Consider the following 17658-nt stretch of genomic DNA (forward strand, 5'->3'; position numbering starts at 1 on the left):
TTTTATCTGAAACAAGACGAATATAGATTTTTATTTTAAGAATGCACTTTGCATGTTTTATCCTTATCATAAATTTAAAATAAAACAGAAAAATACTTATTGTATTGGTTTCAGTTTGTGATTGAAAATGAAAATAAATCTAAACGTGCAAAAAATCGAATAACCGAACTGAAAATTGTTGATCAAATGAAAGATTTCGATGTGGCACGTTTAAAAAATCGCCTGACCAAAGCCAGAAGATGTAAAGCTTTGCTTGAAGAAAACATTAAAAAACACAAAGAATTTGTGGAGTTTTTAGAGAAGGTTGTTGAAGAATATCCAGACAGATTCCAATCAATTGAGGACATCGTTAAAGAGTTCGAGTTGTACGTAGAAACTGGCGAAAATTTAATGGAAGAATACAAAAAAGATTTCAACAGCATACAAGTGTTGAAACAAGAAGTTGTAAGTAAAAAATAAAACAATTTGGGGACATTTAAAAGTGAAAATTTTCAGGAAAAAGTTGTAAACGAAACACAATTACATCTAATCGAATTGAAAATTAAAGAGGAACAACTTTATAAACGTCACGAAGAGGCGAAACGTAAAACACAAATACATGAACAGATGTTAAAAATAATTCAAGAGAAGATTATTCAAAAATTACTGGACAATACGACTATTTTAACCGCCTGCAACAAACTATATAATCAAATTTATAACAGAGATAGAACACCGAAATTGGCAACGGAAAATATTGAAGAGAAATTGGAATACATTAAACAGCATCTGTTGCTTATTCAAGTACTGTTAACTCGTATTGAAGATGTGGATAACACTTCTAAATATTCGGTACAAGCTCAGATTTAATAAAACGATTTAATTAATATTTATATGTTTTAATTCGGTAATTTACAACCTGTTATATAATTTATTGACAACAATTTGGATAGGAGCAACATTTAATGGAACATGCAATTGTATTTATAGCCGTTTACTGTACTTTCTGTTAATGGTTAAATAATAAAATTGTGAGTGTGCTGCATTATTTTTAATGTCCCTATCCACAAATTTATATTTAAATATGTCTTTTATTCTTATATAATATATATCATATATATATATATATATATATATATATTGTGGTGTTTTGTTTTAATTATTCAACAACAGATATGTTTTTTACAAAAATAATTTTATAATATCAATGAACCAAAAACCTGTAACTTTGTACTGTCTGTAAAATATTTGAATTTTGTTCGCAATACTAAAATAAAATTACAATAATACTTAAATACATTGTCTTACACAGCCTAATCAATAAAATTAACAACAAAAGCTGCTACAAATGTAATAAATAATTATTTGTCATAATAAATATACAATAATAATAATAATAATGCATTTTTCTTCATCAGTTTTGATTAAATGGCACATCAAAAAGCATCTGGAAGACCGACAAAAATGAAAAACGTAAAAAACGGACTGCACCAAAATTTAGGTACAAAAAAACCCCAGTTTTATTTACACAAATCCCCCCAGAAGAAAAACAAAAAGAAACTATCACAACTACTTAAAAATTGGAACTTGTTCCAGCTTCTTCATCTTCATCATCATCATCCTTTTCTTCCTCTAGTAATTTGCGGGCCAATTTGATCGCCTCAAACTCGTTATAATGTTTTTTCCGTTTCTCTATGAACGCCTTGCGTTTCATCCGTTCCTCTTCAGTCATTTCTTCATCTGAATCTGATTCAGATTCAGTTTTGTCCTGCAGCACTTTCGGCGGCATTTCCGCCGCCAGTCTTATCCTAAAACAATCTCGGTTAATTTACCGGACAATTCAGTAGGGCACTGAATACTTTTCCGCCAGATCGGAGGCGTCCAGTCCGTCCACATTATCGCTCGTGTACTCGTAATTGTACGGGGTCTTCGGTTCGTCCACCTTCATGTGCCCGTAGTCCTTGCCGGGCGGGTGGTACGTCGCGATTATGTTCATCTCGTCCCATTTTGCCCCCTTGCTCTGTTTCCTGCAATCGATGAAAAAACAAAAACAATACAACTTAACCTAAATTTAGGGGCGGGGATTTTTTGATGTAGGCGTGCGACATCCCCAGGCGGGGCTGTTTTACCTTTGTTTCGTCACCGACGTCTGCGACTGCGGGTGGTCGAAGCTGCTGGAGTTCTTCAATATGCCTTTCGAAGGTCGTTTCTTCAAGTTTTCTGCCATCTTTTTTAAATGGACGTTACGTCAGTGTTGCCGGATCACACAATCGGATTTCCCGCAAATTCCCAAATTTATGATTGTATTCAATAAATATTATTAAAATAGTTCTTAACATTGAATTGAGCGTAGAAATTTTTTAACAATTCAAAAGTTCTAATTTAGGTTAATTGAAATAATTGTAAAACTAAAATACAAGTATTCATTATTCAATTAAATTGATTTATTCAATTTAACTGAACATAAAGAATTTGTGTATCTGGATAAAAATGTGTTTTATTAAAAAATTCCTAATAAAAATAAATTTATATAGATAATGTATTGTATACATGTGTACATTAGTATTTGTTTACACGAAATAGATAAAAAATAGTGTGACAGAACGTAAATTTAATATTTATACCAATTTAAAAGTATCACATGAATGTCTAAAATATATTTTAAATATATAATATATATTATCTTACATGTTCCATTGTTGTCAAATGGGACAAATTTCCCGAAGCACGAGAAATTGTATTGCAGATTGAGAATTTTTAATTTAGTGTGGGAAAAATTGTCCAATCTGACAACATCGCCAAATGTCAAAATACTTTGTGTCTCATAACCCGATATTAGAGTTCCTTATCAGAACACCCTTAAACAATTCAATTTTCTAATGGATTATTAAGATTATGTCTAATATAACAGTACCATATTGTACTGGTTCAAATTTGTACGTCCGTTTTCGTATCACGATCGATCGAAAGAATCAGATTTTCAGCTCGTCGCCTCAGACACGGGACGTGTTGCCGTCAAGAAAACGACTACCCGATAAAAATCCGCGACAAAACGCCCAATTCCTAACCCCCGAACAACCCCATGGTCAAAAATCATCACAGAATCGGTCGAAATTCCGGTGAAAATCGCGTCCAAACGAAAGGTAAAAACGGTGATGGAGTTTGCGCAGTTGTCGCCGCCCAGTCGCCGTATTTATAGTGCGGTTTCAGGATAATGTTACGCGAGTTTTCAGTCGTTCCCCGTACGCGCATCTGACTGTCCGTGTTTCGTGTTTTTAATTTTTTTTTTGTCGGCCCACATTTATTGAGTAGCCGTGTGTGTTTTGTGCATCGCCCCCGGGAGGATTGAGCTGCGGACGAGCTAAACGCTGGAAACGTGGTGAACAAAAAACGGTGAGTAAAATGGATAAAATGGAAATTGGATCGGGCACGGTGGCGGCTTAGCTTCAGGGTGGAACTCGCGTCGCAAAGGCCTTTGACTTCGTTTGCGTTGTTGGTGCTGCTGCTGCCCGTTGCAGCCGAGTGTACGTTTCGTACATGTAAATCGCGTTGGATGCCGATTGGAATTCGTTGCTTGGATCGAATCCAATTAGATTTATTTCTTTCTAGAAATGTGCGAAATTTTTGACACAAACAGGTAAAAATAACTTGACGAATCATGGGAAAAATTACTTATTTTTGACTCATTATTATTATTATTATTATTATATACGTAAACAAGCGTATAAAACATTTTGAAATTGCTATTTTTAATTCAGTTTACTGTTAGAATTTGTGGTGAAAAAAACTTGTAAAAAAGGTAAAGAAGAAAATTGAATTACCCTAAAAATTAATGTTGTTTTAATTAATGTTTTAAGTCATGTTCATTTAGAGTTTGTCTTCTCATCTTCATTAAAATCATCAGCACAGTGTTCATTTCTCTTTGTTTATTCAGAGAATTGAACATTTTCATGGAGTCCTTTTCAAGTAAATTTATTTAATCGTTTGTCTTTGTCAGGACAATAAAAATGTGGGCGATGGGAACTGTAAAAGTGGTGGACAGAGACCAGGTGAGTTTTGCAAATCGCTTGAGCAAAATCCGCCAAAACGAACTTTCTAAAACGCATCGCAAAAACGGGTTAATGGGTCTCTTCAATTTGTACACATGTATAATGTTGTATTTGCTACAGATTTTATTAGATTATTACCGGACTGTTGGATATGTGTGTCTTTTTCTGAAAATATTTGTGCTAAACTAAAAGAGTCTTTAAAAATACAAAATGTCCTAAATCCTGTTTTAATATTTTTTATTATAAATCGCTCTAATAATCTAATTATTAAAGGTGAAGTTATATTCATTGTTGTCATAATTGTCAGTTTTAATTATAAAAACATTGTTAAAAGCGAATGTGGGGAACATTAAAGGTGAAAAAACTATAAACGTTCTTTTATGTCAAATTTTATTCATTTTTAGTTTTAATCAGTGAATATTAAAATTGAGGTTATGTTTAGGATAAAAATATTAATGTTAATATTCAATTTGTTGTTGAAACTTTAACAATATATTAACTGTGTTCAATCTAGAAAAGTATTTTCGGGTTAGATTCGTTAAACGTTTGTTTTTCTACCAATTTGTTGAAAGTGAGGTTATATTTATGTTATTGATTATCTATTATTATTAAAGTAGTTGTATGAGTATTATTAAAGTAGTCTGATAAGACATACTGTAAGCGGAAAATGTTGATACAAACTTTTATCATTTTAAAACGTCTTATTTAAATGTCAAAAGTGAGGTTATGTTATTCATTATTGTTAAAAGTAGCCTTATCAAATTGGTTGTCAAGAGTGAGGTTATGTTATGTTGCTGATATCAAATTTATAATTAATATCATTGTTAAAAGTTGAGTAAGAAATGTAATTCAATTTTAAAAAGAAAAGGTGTCTAAAATTTATTGCATGGTAAATGTTATTAATTTTAATGAAGTTAGTTAGTCAAGTTGGCGTTAGTAATTAGTTTTAGTATTAAATTTATTGTTAAACTAGAGAAGGTTTTTTAATAGTACATTTTAGTACTTATTTAGCCATATTTGGATTGCGAGTTAAAAGTGAATTAAGCGAATAAAAGTAAAACACAAAATCCGCCAAAACGGACTTGGACTTTCTAAAGTGCATCGCAGAAACGGGTTATTGGGTCTCTTCACACACTCACACAACGTATAATATTAGTTTTGTTACAGTTTTGTGCATTCCATTGGATTCGATTCGACTGTGACAAATATGCGCATTTTTAGCAAACAAACACCGTTCAGAATAGAAACCGTTGACTAATCGAACGAGCAAGCATGAATCAATCACAATTTATTCCGGCGACAAGTGATCGCCGATAAATAAATAAATAAAATGGAAGACGGGAGAGTTGCAAGAGTGGAAGAGTGGAAGAGTGGAAGAGTGCAGAGTGCAAGAGTGTGTGAGTTCTAAAAATAAACCGGGAGGCATGTTAATAAGGTTATTAAACCCGATTCGACAATTTCTCCACATCCACATCTCAATGTGCCGCATTGTTCTCTTCTCCATCGCTAATTTATTATTCATTTCTGAGGGGGGAAAGGATAAGAGTGTTTGTTGCTGTTTATCTTTGGTAAACTAAATAAGTGAATCACACTTGAATTCGGTTTGAACAATTAAATGGCGGTTATCGGTCGGTCGTTTTCGATTTCCTAATCGGGCAAAAGATGCGACTCGAGGTCGCGTTCAATGCACAATTAAAACCGTCACGTACGCACGACCGATTAATCATCGTGGACTGCAACAACCGAACAATCCTCGCCGATCCTCACGTCACCGCGATAAACACATAACAAAACAAAAGGCGAATATTATAAACACGCATATCGATTTACGCGCGGGGATAAATGAACGAAGAACAAGGAAGCCGTTCAAGTGGGCGAAAGTGCATCGAATGTGGGTCACGGTTTTGCGACCGCCTCACTGACCACATTCGACTCTTGCGAACCACTTTTCGGCAGATGAACATTGTTCAAAAAGCGACCCTATTATCTCTCATTTGTTCCACATATGCACTTGTCCGTCTCATCATCAGTCATCAGAAACCGCTTCCCAACCGACTTCCCGTCAGTTATCACGAATTTTATGCTCAATTCCTTCCCGTTCACGACATATATTTGGATGTTGGGCCCGTTAAAAGAGCGGCGGTGCGGTGAACCGGCGGACCGGCGGAACGGCGGAACGGCGGACCGGGCAGACGGTCGGCAGGAAATTCTCTCCCTTCGGTTTCGCAGAACCAGTTTTTCGGTGCGGCGAGTTCGCGGCGTTTCGACTGCGGGTTCAAGGGTAAAGCGCGCGCGCCCCACGCCCACACCGTTTCCTCTTCTTCTTCTTATTCTTCTTCTTCTTTCGCAGGCCACGGTCCGGATTGCGTGCGAATCATTCGCTAAACTCTTTTCTTTTACCTTCTTCTGTTCAACTGTTCGTTGAAAGTCGAATTAGAAACGGTCTGTTTCTATTATTCTTTTTAAATCTCATCAGCCGATCGACTAATTAAGTGAGATTATGTTTATGCTATTGTCGGGGTTGTCGTGGGATTACGACAATTTACTCCAATAGGTGCAACACTGGTTTTATATACCATTTATTGATACTATTTTTATAAAACAACACTGAAGAACGATAACCGTTATTGGGAAGTTGGTTCACGAAATGTTAAATGGCGAATTTTATTTGGCATAGTTGCCAACCTTATTTTTATTTTATCTCACCAACTTCAGAAGAATAACCAAATACATTACACTATTAATTATCAATTAAAAACGTCTATTTACTAATTAATTTACTATTCTTAGAAACTTTTTAATCAATTAATTGTTAAAAATGAGGTTGTTTATTATATTAAATAACCATTTTAATGTAAAAATTCGTTATCGAAAGTAAAATAAGATAATAACGTAATATAACAGATTTATATTATATTTTATAGGTTTTCAATGTTAAAGGCATTTTAATATCAATTGGTCACTGTCTGTTTTGATATTAAACTATCAAGAAGTAGGCAAATAGATAAAAAGTTTTATTTCATTAATATCAGTAAATTTTTTAATTACAAAATTGTTTATAACTATATATTAATAAGAGTGAGGTTATGTTTATATTTTTATAAACCCGTAATATTGCAGAATCCTCAACTATAAGGAGTATTCTTAGCGCATGCGTCAACTTTATTTGAAATTATCGCATAGTTGCCAGATTTCAGTTTTAATAAAGTTTACTTTATTAATTTTTTATTCAGTCTATATAAAAAATGACCTTAATGTTCCCTAAAGTTGCGGATTCTGCAGGATTACCCTGTTTATTAAAAAAGTGAGGTTAGGTTCATAAAAAAATTTACTTAACCTAACTATTTATTAATAAAGAGTGAGTTATGTTTATAAAAAAAATTATATTATACCAATATTGTGATATATAATTTTTTATATAATCATTATTATTTCAATATTTAGATTGAATAAATAATTCACAATGTAAAATAAATGCGCAGAAGGCGGCGAAACACAGTTTTATCATTGTTAACATAGTTCAAGACCGAAATAATATTTATCAAATGGTAAAGTTATGACACATTCCCGTTTCTAAATCGATTAGTTTTATCTGCGGGAATTCCGAGCGCCGTTACTCACGCCTTATTCACAATCTCTCATTGTGTCCTATCGCTCCGTTTTACGGTTTGTTTACAAATAGTTTTTTTGTTGTCGTGTGATCCGGAGGTGTTGGATTTCAGGTGATTTTCGGCACGAGGTAAACGAACGACCGAAGAATGTTCTATTTGCGATGCGATGCGATGCGGAGTTATTTTGGCGCCGCGTGTCGCGTGGTCGCGTTTCCGCAATCTCCGACTTTTCAACTTTTCTGTTCTGATGGGTCCGGCCGAAAAGCAAGACCGAGGAAAGTGTCTCGATCGGATCGAGGGAACGACGTGCGGCGTACGGAATGCGCCGTTCCTCTCTCTCTCTCTCTCTCTTTGTCTCTCCCTTGGATCCGGCGAACGACCGCGGTTGCGACCGCCGTGCCGCTTTGCCCCCGTCTCGGAACGGATTCAGTCTGGCGTTCGCAGCCGCTGAAATTGACTCGAACACGGCACGGTGTCTGTGCGGTTCGCCCTTCCTGCGACTTGTGTAAGTTATCATTCTCTGCCAGATAATAAACAATGACGTCACCTTTTATGTTTTTATCGGTAAATGTATGCACACACTCGTGTACGGGAAACATGACTCGAAACGCAACAAATGCGGTTTGATAACATTCAAACCGTCCGATTTCTCAGAACAATCCGATTTACATTAATTTCGTAAAAATTTATTGAAATGATAACAAGAGGAACAACGACCGGTTTGCTTGCTTGTTATCTGTCTGCAGTGTCAGCCAGTGTGCTTGATGTTAAATAAAATGCGGGAACGAGGCCACAAATCGCTCACGAATTCTGCTTCTGGTTACATTGTACCGGTTCTCACGCGATTCCTGCCAAATCCGTGTGTTAACCCACATGTTAACCACCATCGAAAACTACTCAAATTTCTTTCTTTCTTTCTTTCATTCATTCTTGAAAAACATTCAAAATCATTTATTTATAAAATGATATATTGAGAAGAAATTAATACAGAAATCTGTATTACCTTCGTATGACTATTGACAGAGAGATGGCTCTGCAGGACACATTCAAAAATGTACATTTATACTCCCCATATAAAATTTGGGAGTATCAATAATGGCTCCCTATAGAATAGTCCTTTATTAATATGTATGCCAAAAATGAACTTCCCACCACCAAAATTGGTGACTTTACAGACATTTTTGTTAGACGATCAATTTGTCAAAATTTTTAGAAAAAAATTACTCAACTTAACAACCCAGTCCTGGAATTTTATTAAACAATTATGTTATAATTGCTCTGAAAAGTTTAAATCAATATTCCTTATAAATTCCTAATAAAAAATTAGGCGAATCATCCTGTATATATTACTTAACATTATTAGAAATAAAAATAGTTTAAAACAAATTTCCACATGTTGTTACAATCTACACGATGAAATCAATGTTTGGATTCAAAGTTGATTGATCTCTTTGGATTAGATCATTTTACATATGTTAATTCAGTTCCCAAACTACATTAACAGTCTTTAAATATCCAACTGGAATCATAAGCAATTTTAAACCGGCGTAACGTTTTCCTGTTTCGTTCAAGCTGAGAAAAACGAACTAGAAACAAACGGAAGAGACGAAGAGATGCTGAAAACGGTTCCGGATGTCGACCGGTAAATTTGCGGGTCGTTCAACTTTTTTAACACACGTCTCATTATTATATTACGAACGACGAGTGTGTCGATTATTTTTTATTATTCGCCGCGATTTAACGGTACGTTCCGGACACCCGTATTAAAGTTATTGATCTATTGGTTGAAAGTTCACACAATATGTTTATTTAAGAGTCTAAATGTGTAATCACTATTACTTATGTTGAGTACCTACGTTTGATTTCCATTTGGTTGCGCACCGTAATTACACACACACACACACACACGGTGTTGTACGATTCCCACAAGTCGTTCGAAATTGTTGCGCAAAGGATGAGCACGGTTCTAATCGGTTTCGATTCGAAACGGTTTTCGCTTTCGTTTGCCGGAAATAATCGCCGGCCAATTTCTAAATTGCTTCAACACTTTACAAAACCATTTCGCACTTGTTCCAGATGGCGGAGACGGTCCAGAAGTCGCGGATCGTAAGTGACGACGACAATCTAGAGGAGTCGCTGCTCGAAGAGTTTAACCTGCGCCTAAAAAACTGCATGAACCAAGTGTGTACTTAAATCACTAAAAGAAACCAACTAATTTAGCTTCGTGTGCGTTTTGTGTGCTTACTAACCAGTCATTTCAGGAGGAGCCGACCAAAAACGGGGACGAAGCGGAGGAAATGTACGAGAACGTGGACGTGGACGTGGACCCCAAACCGAAAACCGCCAGCGAGGTTTTCATACAGTCGGAAATCGAGCACTACTACGACGAACCGAGGAAGATCACCAACGGGGAGCTGCCGCAATCCTCCCAACAACCACCACAACCAGAACCACAACAACAACAACAACAGCAAGAGGAGGTGGCGGTGGTGGAGGAGGCGGCGGCGGAGGAGGAGGAGAACATCTACGAGAACGTCAAGACTGACCAAAACACTCCCACGATTAACTTAGATGAAGAAACGTACGAAACGGTGCAAGAAAACGTTTACGAAACTATCGATGAAGAGAACAAATCGTCGGTGAAGGACAGAATGTTCCTGAGCACCGACGACGCGTCTTGTCTGTTGTTCACGCAAACCGTCACGAGTCCCATGTTAACACCGAGCGAAGAAAACATCGACTTCCTCAAAGGTTTCAGCAACGAAAGCGCCAACACCTCCGACGACTCGGATTCCTCCAAAAAGCTCGTCATTGATGAGGATGCGATTGTCACCGATTTGGACGACAAGGAGGTCATTTACGAGAACGTAACTTCGGACGGTACGGTCAGAGAGCAAGAGGTCATCTACGAAAATCTCAAGCTGGAGCCCGAGCCTCCCAAATTAGAAAACGAAACAGTCAATTTGGAAGTTGAAACCCTCAAATCAGAGCCCGAAACAGTTGAGGAGGATAAAGAGGACGTGTACAAAAACAGAGAGTCCCTAAAAGAATTCGAAACACTAGAAAGAGACTTCGATGAGCTCATAAAATTGGAGGAGAGAACCAAGGAGATTGAACTCCTGGACGAAAAGGTCCACGAAACGATACCAGAAGACGACGAGACCTTAGAACTGCAGAAGGACATCGAAAAGTTGGAAAAAACGGTGGCAAGCGTCAATGTGCTGGTCAAAAGCGACTTCAAGGAAAAATATTCAGAGTACATACATCACAATCGCATAGAGACGAGTCAGAACTATTTGGGGAAGTACAGCGAAGTCGTTTCGAAAAATTCCAAGAACATCGAAAACAGGGAAAAAGATACGGAAACGGTGCCCGAAAAGATCGTACAAAACTTAAAGTCGCAGTTCTCCAAAACACCCGAGGCCAAGAGCGACAAAAAGAAGGAACTTTCGGACGTGAACAACTTAAAAAACATCGACATCATGAAGCAGATCAACAAATTCGAAATGCAGGAATCCGGTGACGGACTCAAGGAAGACGTAAGTTATTCAATCTGTTAATAAGGAATGGAAGAACGTAAGTTTTGTTGTTTGCATGACTTTTCCCCGCGTTCTGCCGTTTTATTTATTTATTCGTGGTTTATTTTAGTTACTTTTATTGTTTATTTAGAACACCGTAACTGAGACGTATTCAGAAACGACGACGACGACGACGACGATTGAAGAGGTCGGTCAAATCGGCGATAAAGGGATGAAGAAGAAGAAATCCAAGAAGTCCAGAAAGGAAGAGAAAGAAAACATTTCTGTTGTGAGTTTTTGTTTGAGTTTTTTCCCGTTTTCTTTTGTTGTTCAAGTTTTAGCAGTTGGCGAATAATTGTATGTTTTAAAACACAATATACAAATAATCAGTTTTTAAATAATCCCTTTCCAATAGTTACAGTGCCATCTTTTCTACAATGGCAAAACATTTAAGTATACAGTTTTCTGTATTAATATCTTCCCAATTGTTCGTTTCAAATTGATTTTCTATGACCAAAATTGAACATGAACGTGAAAAGAACGAAAGGCAATGTGAATATTCAACTTCGATGATTGAACTAAGTAATGACCTCATTATTGAACGGATGTGAGTCATAAATAGCATTATTAAACCCATTATTTAATAGCAGTGGATAGATAAAGAAAGAAATTAAGAATAGAACATTCCTGCTTATAATTATTCTGGGACGTTCTTAATTAATCGGTTGGGACATCTGCCAAAACTTCCCGTTAATTTCCTCTAACCTACTTATCCGTTTTTATTTTGTTGAATTTTTTCTTCGTTTCGATTATTGTTTGCTCCGATTTTTGTTTGTCTAACCCACTAATTGTCTAATTCTAGCACGACTCGGACTCGGAGAATTCCGATAACCTGTACAATGTAAACGTAAAGAGTCTGGTAAGTATCCAAATTGAAAGGCGGGCCGAAAATAACGTTGCACACACTCGCATCGTAAATTTTTCGTCTTATGCAAGCGAAACATTCGCGAAGGTTTGCAACGTTGCATGCATGATTTATTTATTTATTTATTCATTCGTCTATTTTTAATTTTTTTACGTATGGCGTGTTTGTAATTTAACAGTGTAGAAGTTTCGGCGATTTATCCAAAGTAGATAACGAAACGTACCTAACAACTAGGAACGTAAGGCAAAAGTATGCGGAACGAGGGGTAAGATTTGATTTGATTCCGGGATTATTTTCATTCTAGTGGTGGCGGTACCCGAATTCTTCTCTTCCACTCTCCCGACTCTTCGGGATGACGATGAAAACGTTTGGAGATTGAATTTCGCATTCCCGAAATAGTCGGCTATTTTCGGTGTTGAATGCACGCCGGCGACAAATATAAACATCGCTTCTAATTTCGTGTGTAATTCGGCGATTACGGCGATTTCGGCGATAAACAAACGTTTTTAATGGCATTTTTTAACAAGTTTCCCCCGCTTCCTTTAGCTGCCAATTAACCCAATATGATTCTCGCATTTTCTACCATGTTAAATTAACCCCTCGCATGTTTTTTTAGAGGGCCAAGTCCTTAAATGACGTGTCGGTAAACCGCACTGCTAAAATAATCGAGGGCGTGTTCGCCGGAGTTTGCGTCAGTGCGTTGGTAAGGAATGCGCCACTTACTTGTACCATCGTCGACTTTTTTACCCAAAATTTTCGTTCGTAATTATTATTTTTTTTTACTAACAATAGATTTTTTGCATGTGCATGGCCGGATTGTGCGTTAACTCACTAAAACATTAGCGCGAACGCTTTCGCGAAAAGGATTTACGGGTTGACGGGCAGGATCTGGTAAGGATTCCATTTCAGTCTATTTACTTTTTAAACGAGTGCCACACTTTGTTACACGTATATTGACTGCCATTTTCTCTCTTGTAGAAGTCGAGTTTCAACAAGTTCGACGCGCTCCAGAAGAAGAACGTGCTGCACGTCAGATCGTCCGATTCTGTAGGTGCTCAGGACAAATTCAGTGTATGTGTGTTTCGTCTACAATTTTAATTAATATATTGTCTTTGGTTTTTATGGAACCTTATGGATGGCGCCACCGGTTCATTCATATGATATGCAACCCATAATTCACCGATCAACTGTTTACATTTCATATTTATTTTAGTTTAATTCCTTAGAAATAATCTATCTAATGAGTATAATTAAAAGAAACATGTTTACAGTAATTTATTTAATTGGATACCACTGCAATAGCCAAGTATTTATTTGTAAATGTTGCATTGTCCCTTACTTAGTATTTCCATAAATAACAAACAAACCACCATAAAATATCAATTTTCATGGTCCTAAACAAACAATTCGATTACCTGACGAGTAATCGAAGCATCAACATCGTTTGCACACCCTCATTAACAGACAGAGATAACATTTTCCATCTCCTTATATACAGCCGAAGCTCATTTATCGACGGACCAGTTTAGAACGATGCATTCACGTTTTCAGGGTGCGCAATCAGACGCAACGAACAACTGCAAGGCCTGCTCGAAAACCGTCTTCCAGATGGAACAGATCAAGGCCGAGAAGGCGATCTGGCACAAGAACTGCTTCCGTTGCACCGAATGTTCCAAACAGCTCAAGTGAGTAGATAAAACTACCAAGAAAAGTTACATTATTAATTGGAAATATTTTGCAGCGTGGACACGTACGAAAGTCACGAAGGAAATTTGTACTGTAAGCCGCACTTCAAGTCGTTGTTCGCCCCTAAGGTGGTCGAAGAAGACGACTCAGTTCGTAAGTATTTCTTTTTTGTCGTCACTGTAAAAAATGTAAAAATTGGGGATGACATTGCAGCGAGACCGCGAAAGAACGAGCTGATTATAAGGGAGAATCAGCCCGAAGAGCTGCCACCGGATGTGGTCCGAGGTACTTGTTGTTTGGGCGTGGATATGCATTTCTATTAACACTTGTTTCACTAATTGTGTCTCTAGGTCCGTGCTTAATGAATAACCGCATTTTTCTATTCGATGGTTGTGTGACACACAAGTTGTTCGTAAACACACGTTTAATTTGTCGTTTGTTCCAACAGCCAGCGACAAACCGGACTTGGGTCTCGAAGAGCTGCACTCCCTGAACGTCAAGGAACGTTTCCAAGTGTTCGAACACCACCAAACCGAAAGTCAGGAGGTCGAACGTGAACCCGTCAACGTGAAACGTTCTCCCTCCATCCTGTCGAAGCTGGCTCGTTTCCAGGCCAAAGGTATGGATGTGGGCGTCGCCGACGATTCGCTGAACGGAGTGCCGATCGAGGAGAGCTCGTCCGAGGGTGAGGAAGAGTGTGATGGCGAAGAAGTGGAGGGCGAAGATGCGGACTTGGTGCGCGCCAAACGTGTGCAAAAGGAGAAACCGTTCCATTTCACCGGCATGTCCGACGTCAAGAACAGATGGGAGAAGGGCGACCAGAACGGAAGGGATGAACGCAGGGAGGAACGCAAGCAAGAAATACAAAATATTAGGAATCGTCTCTTTATGGTCAGTAGCAGTCACTAATTATTAGCAAATTAATAAAGTTGATGTCAATGTTTATTGTTTGTTTGTGTAGGGCAAACAAGGAAAGATGAAAGAGATGTACCAGCAAGCAGTCATGGAGTCGGAGAGTACAGTAAAAAAGACTTCGGAAAAGATCGATTTCGATGCCAAATCGATTAAAGATAAGTTTGAAAAGGGAGAAGTGCTCAAGGATAATTTAGAAAAGGAACGGGATGAAGAAGAGGAAGTGTACGAAAGTGGTATGTAATTTGGGTTGTGCCTTTGTAATAAACTTAATAAAAATAAACAATAATTCGTTTGTAGAAATCAGCAAAAAATCCAGATCGTTGTTTTTGGAACTAGACGCCAATGCTTCGAAACCTCCACAAATATCACCAGTTACACCTCCCAGAGTCGAAATACGAAAAGCTAGAGAAGTAAGTAACAACAAAAGAATTTTTAACAGAAAGTTTTTAACCATTGGGTTGAAACCTTTCTTTAAATGATCTAATAATAAATAGAATTCTCGATGTGGTCACAATAAACACAGGGACGGGACGGTCAATGAACAAAACAAATTGAAATTGGTCTTTATTAGTCGATTTTTTCACTTTAGGCCTACCTGAATAAAGTGTCGAACGAAGACACGGTAAAGTCGACGGAAACGGTGGACGACGTCCAGGTGAAAACCGCCGACATCCAGCAGCGGTTCAAGTTCTTCGAAACGTACAAAGAGCCGGAGAAGGAGAAGCGCCAGTTCAGAATCACGCCGCCGCGCGAAGGCCAAATCAAAGTAAAAGAACCGTTGCGAACTAACACCAACCGTTGCATATTGAAACGCCATTAACAACGCGAAACCACCACGATCTTTCTTATCTAACCCGGACTAATTTTTGCGCATATTTTTGCATTACGATTAATTCGATTAACTTTACGCGCTCTCCTCGATCGAATGTTGATTTATGACGTTGCTTTTAGGCCCCGACGCCCGAAAGAGAGGTGTACAGGGACCCGGACGTGGTGAGGGCCGAGGAGTACGTCGAAGACTCGGTGATCGCGCAGGAGACGCACACCGCCACCAAAATGCTCAACAAGTTCAGGCAAATGGAGGAGAACTTGTCCAAAGAACCGCAGCCTCAGGGGCCGAAACCGCTGAAACGTTTCACACCTCCGCCAGAGCCGGCGAGGGTCGAATCCAGTTCGGAGGGTGAGAGCGGTTCCGAGGAAGAAGACGAGGAGCAGGAAACCGTTGACAACTGCGTTTCTCAAGATTTGCTTGAGGTAATTGTTGATATTAGTTTATTTAAGTAGTGGTCATATTGTACGGCATTTATTTACGGTTTTTAGGCGCAAAAGGCGGCGAGGGCGAAACAACTGAGGGCGAAATTCGAAAAGTGGGAGGCGCAGGAGATACGCAAAGAGCAAACCAACATAATCGAGGAATACGGGGACGAGTCTCAAGTGGAATCCACACGATCGTACGTTCCGTTCTATTTTCGTTGATTTCTGTGTGGTTTAACGAACCGATTTTTAGATTGAGGGCGAGGTTTGAAAACATGCGCGACACGAGCCAAGAAATAAAAACCACTCCGAAAGTAAAAGTCAACAGATTCGTGGTGAGTTAGATCAATGTGATACTTGTTTATATTTGCAAAACCGTACATTATTTTTGTTTTTATAAATTTATCGTATTGCTTGTTTTCTGTTTGTTGTGTTTTTTGTTGATTTTTCGGCACTAACGCGTATTATTATTATTATTATTATTATTATTATTATTACTATTACTATTGTTATTCCTTACTCGCGCAGAGTTTTGCATGATTTTTTCAGAGTTTGCATGCGATTGTTCTTCTTTAACTGTTTGGGTAATTTGTAAATTTTTCTTTGCAGTAAACCGGATCAGGAAAATGGATTAATGAATTACCGTGAGGATATTAATGACTCGTAAACTAATTTAGGAACTCTTTTCTAGTAATCTTCCTCGACTTTCTAGACCTAACTTATTTATACATGAATATAAAAATTTTTTAAGCGATCGTTTTTTTGTATATATATACTCGTTGACTGTTCGATTTTAACGCTGTTTTCCTCCCCCAAAAAACACTCTTTAACCCTCCCTTTTTATTATCTATTATTGTATAAAATAAATCTATCTATAGTTGAATGTTTTATTAGTGTTACATAAATTTTACACTCACACACACACACACACACACACACACACATTTGTTTATCGTTAAGTTGATTCATATTTTTTATAATAGTACGTGCCAATATTGTTGTTTATTTGAGTGAAATAAAACGTTTTATGTACTGAACCAAGTTTTATTTCGACTAAACGAAAAATCAACAGGAAAACACAACAAAACGCATCCCTAACCTTAAGTTATCACAGGAATCAAACAACCAGGATTTGTGCCAGAGGTGCAAAATGAAAGTATACCCTTTGGAAAAGATCTCCGTGCACGGACAGGTGTTCCACAAGAACTGTTTCAAGTGCATGGAATGTAACTGCGTCCTCAGGTAAACTCGCACCGTTTATTCATCAGTTGAAAAGTGTTGAGCAATTTTGAGTGGTTACAGGATGAATTCGTACACCTACAATCAGGGTCTGTTGTACTGCATTCCGCATTTCAAACGTCTGTTCATCTCCAAGGGGAATTACGAGTCGGGTTTCGGTCTGGACCAGCACAAGGACAAGTGGAGTCCTTCACCGAACACCGCGACAATGGCCTAAGTTTAATGTGATTGTGTGATTCTTGCCTCGTTCGTTTACACTGCATGTTTTAACAATGATATATTGTATATATTCTTTTAAAGTTTTGCAGGACGCAATTTGTTGTACTTAATCCAATTATTTATGTGCGCGACAGTTTTAATTATATTAGATTTAAGCTTGTTTTATTGCTATTATTATATTTTAGTCCACCGATTTTATTATCAAACAATATACAAAGTATATGTGATTTTATAATAAACAAATTTCTTTATAAATCAATCAA

The 17658-nt window shown here is 37.5% G+C and overlaps 3 protein-coding genes across 18 annotated transcripts; 2 read left to right on the top strand and 1 right to left on the bottom strand.

Moving 5' to 3' along the window:
* Nucleotides 1-186: 186 nt before the first annotated feature.
* LOC126265950 (uncharacterized) lies at nt 187-1020 on the top strand. Its single transcript, XM_049968936.1, has 2 exons — nt 187-444; nt 496-1020. The coding sequence occupies exons 1-2, from the start codon at nt 187-189 to the stop codon at nt 847-849; spliced, it is 612 nt and encodes a 203-aa protein (XP_049824893.1). The 3' UTR covers nt 850-1020.
* On the bottom strand, nt 858-2768 carry LOC109604018 (protein phosphatase inhibitor 2-like). Its single transcript, XM_049968937.1, has 4 exons — nt 2668-2768; nt 2109-2206; nt 1839-2006; nt 858-1787 (listed from the first exon to the last, which is right to left on the bottom strand). Exons 1-4 carry the CDS (start codon nt 2674-2676, stop codon nt 1553-1555), a joined length of 510 nt encoding a protein of 169 aa, XP_049824894.1. The 5' UTR covers nt 2677-2768; the 3' UTR covers nt 858-1552.
* Nucleotides 2769-3033: 265 nt separating this feature from the next.
* On the top strand, nt 3034-17658 carry LOC109604026 (LIM domain and actin-binding protein 1). 16 transcript variants are annotated; one of them, XM_049968919.1, is made up of 22 exons: nt 3037-3372; nt 3977-4028; nt 9716-9820; nt 9901-11178; nt 11309-11446; nt 12020-12076; nt 12261-12347; nt 12699-12785; nt 12926-12973; nt 13061-13129; nt 13634-13767; nt 13824-13921; nt 13982-14053; nt 14217-14659; nt 14730-14916; nt 14981-15093; nt 15273-15449; nt 15635-15937; nt 16004-16134; nt 16191-16272; nt 17052-17179; nt 17240-17658. In XM_049968919.1, the coding sequence occupies exons 2-22, from the start codon at nt 3987-3989 to the stop codon at nt 17391-17393; spliced, it is 3933 nt and encodes a 1310-aa protein (XP_049824876.1). In that variant the 5' UTR covers nt 3037-3372; nt 3977-3986; the 3' UTR covers nt 17394-17658. The 16 variants fall into 16 exon arrangements, with proteins under 16 accessions (XP_049824884.1, XP_049824876.1, XP_049824880.1 ...); XM_049968918.1 differs by having other exon boundaries at nt 3039-3372; nt 13061-13153; XM_049968927.1 differs by lacking the exon at nt 15273-15449 and having other exon boundaries at nt 3034-3372; nt 13061-13153.

Source organism: Aethina tumida, chromosome 6 (genome assembly GCF_024364675.1).
Source record: "Aethina tumida isolate Nest 87 chromosome 6, icAetTumi1.1, whole genome shotgun sequence".
Taxonomy (NCBI): Eukaryota; Metazoa; Arthropoda; class Insecta; order Coleoptera; family Nitidulidae; genus Aethina; species Aethina tumida.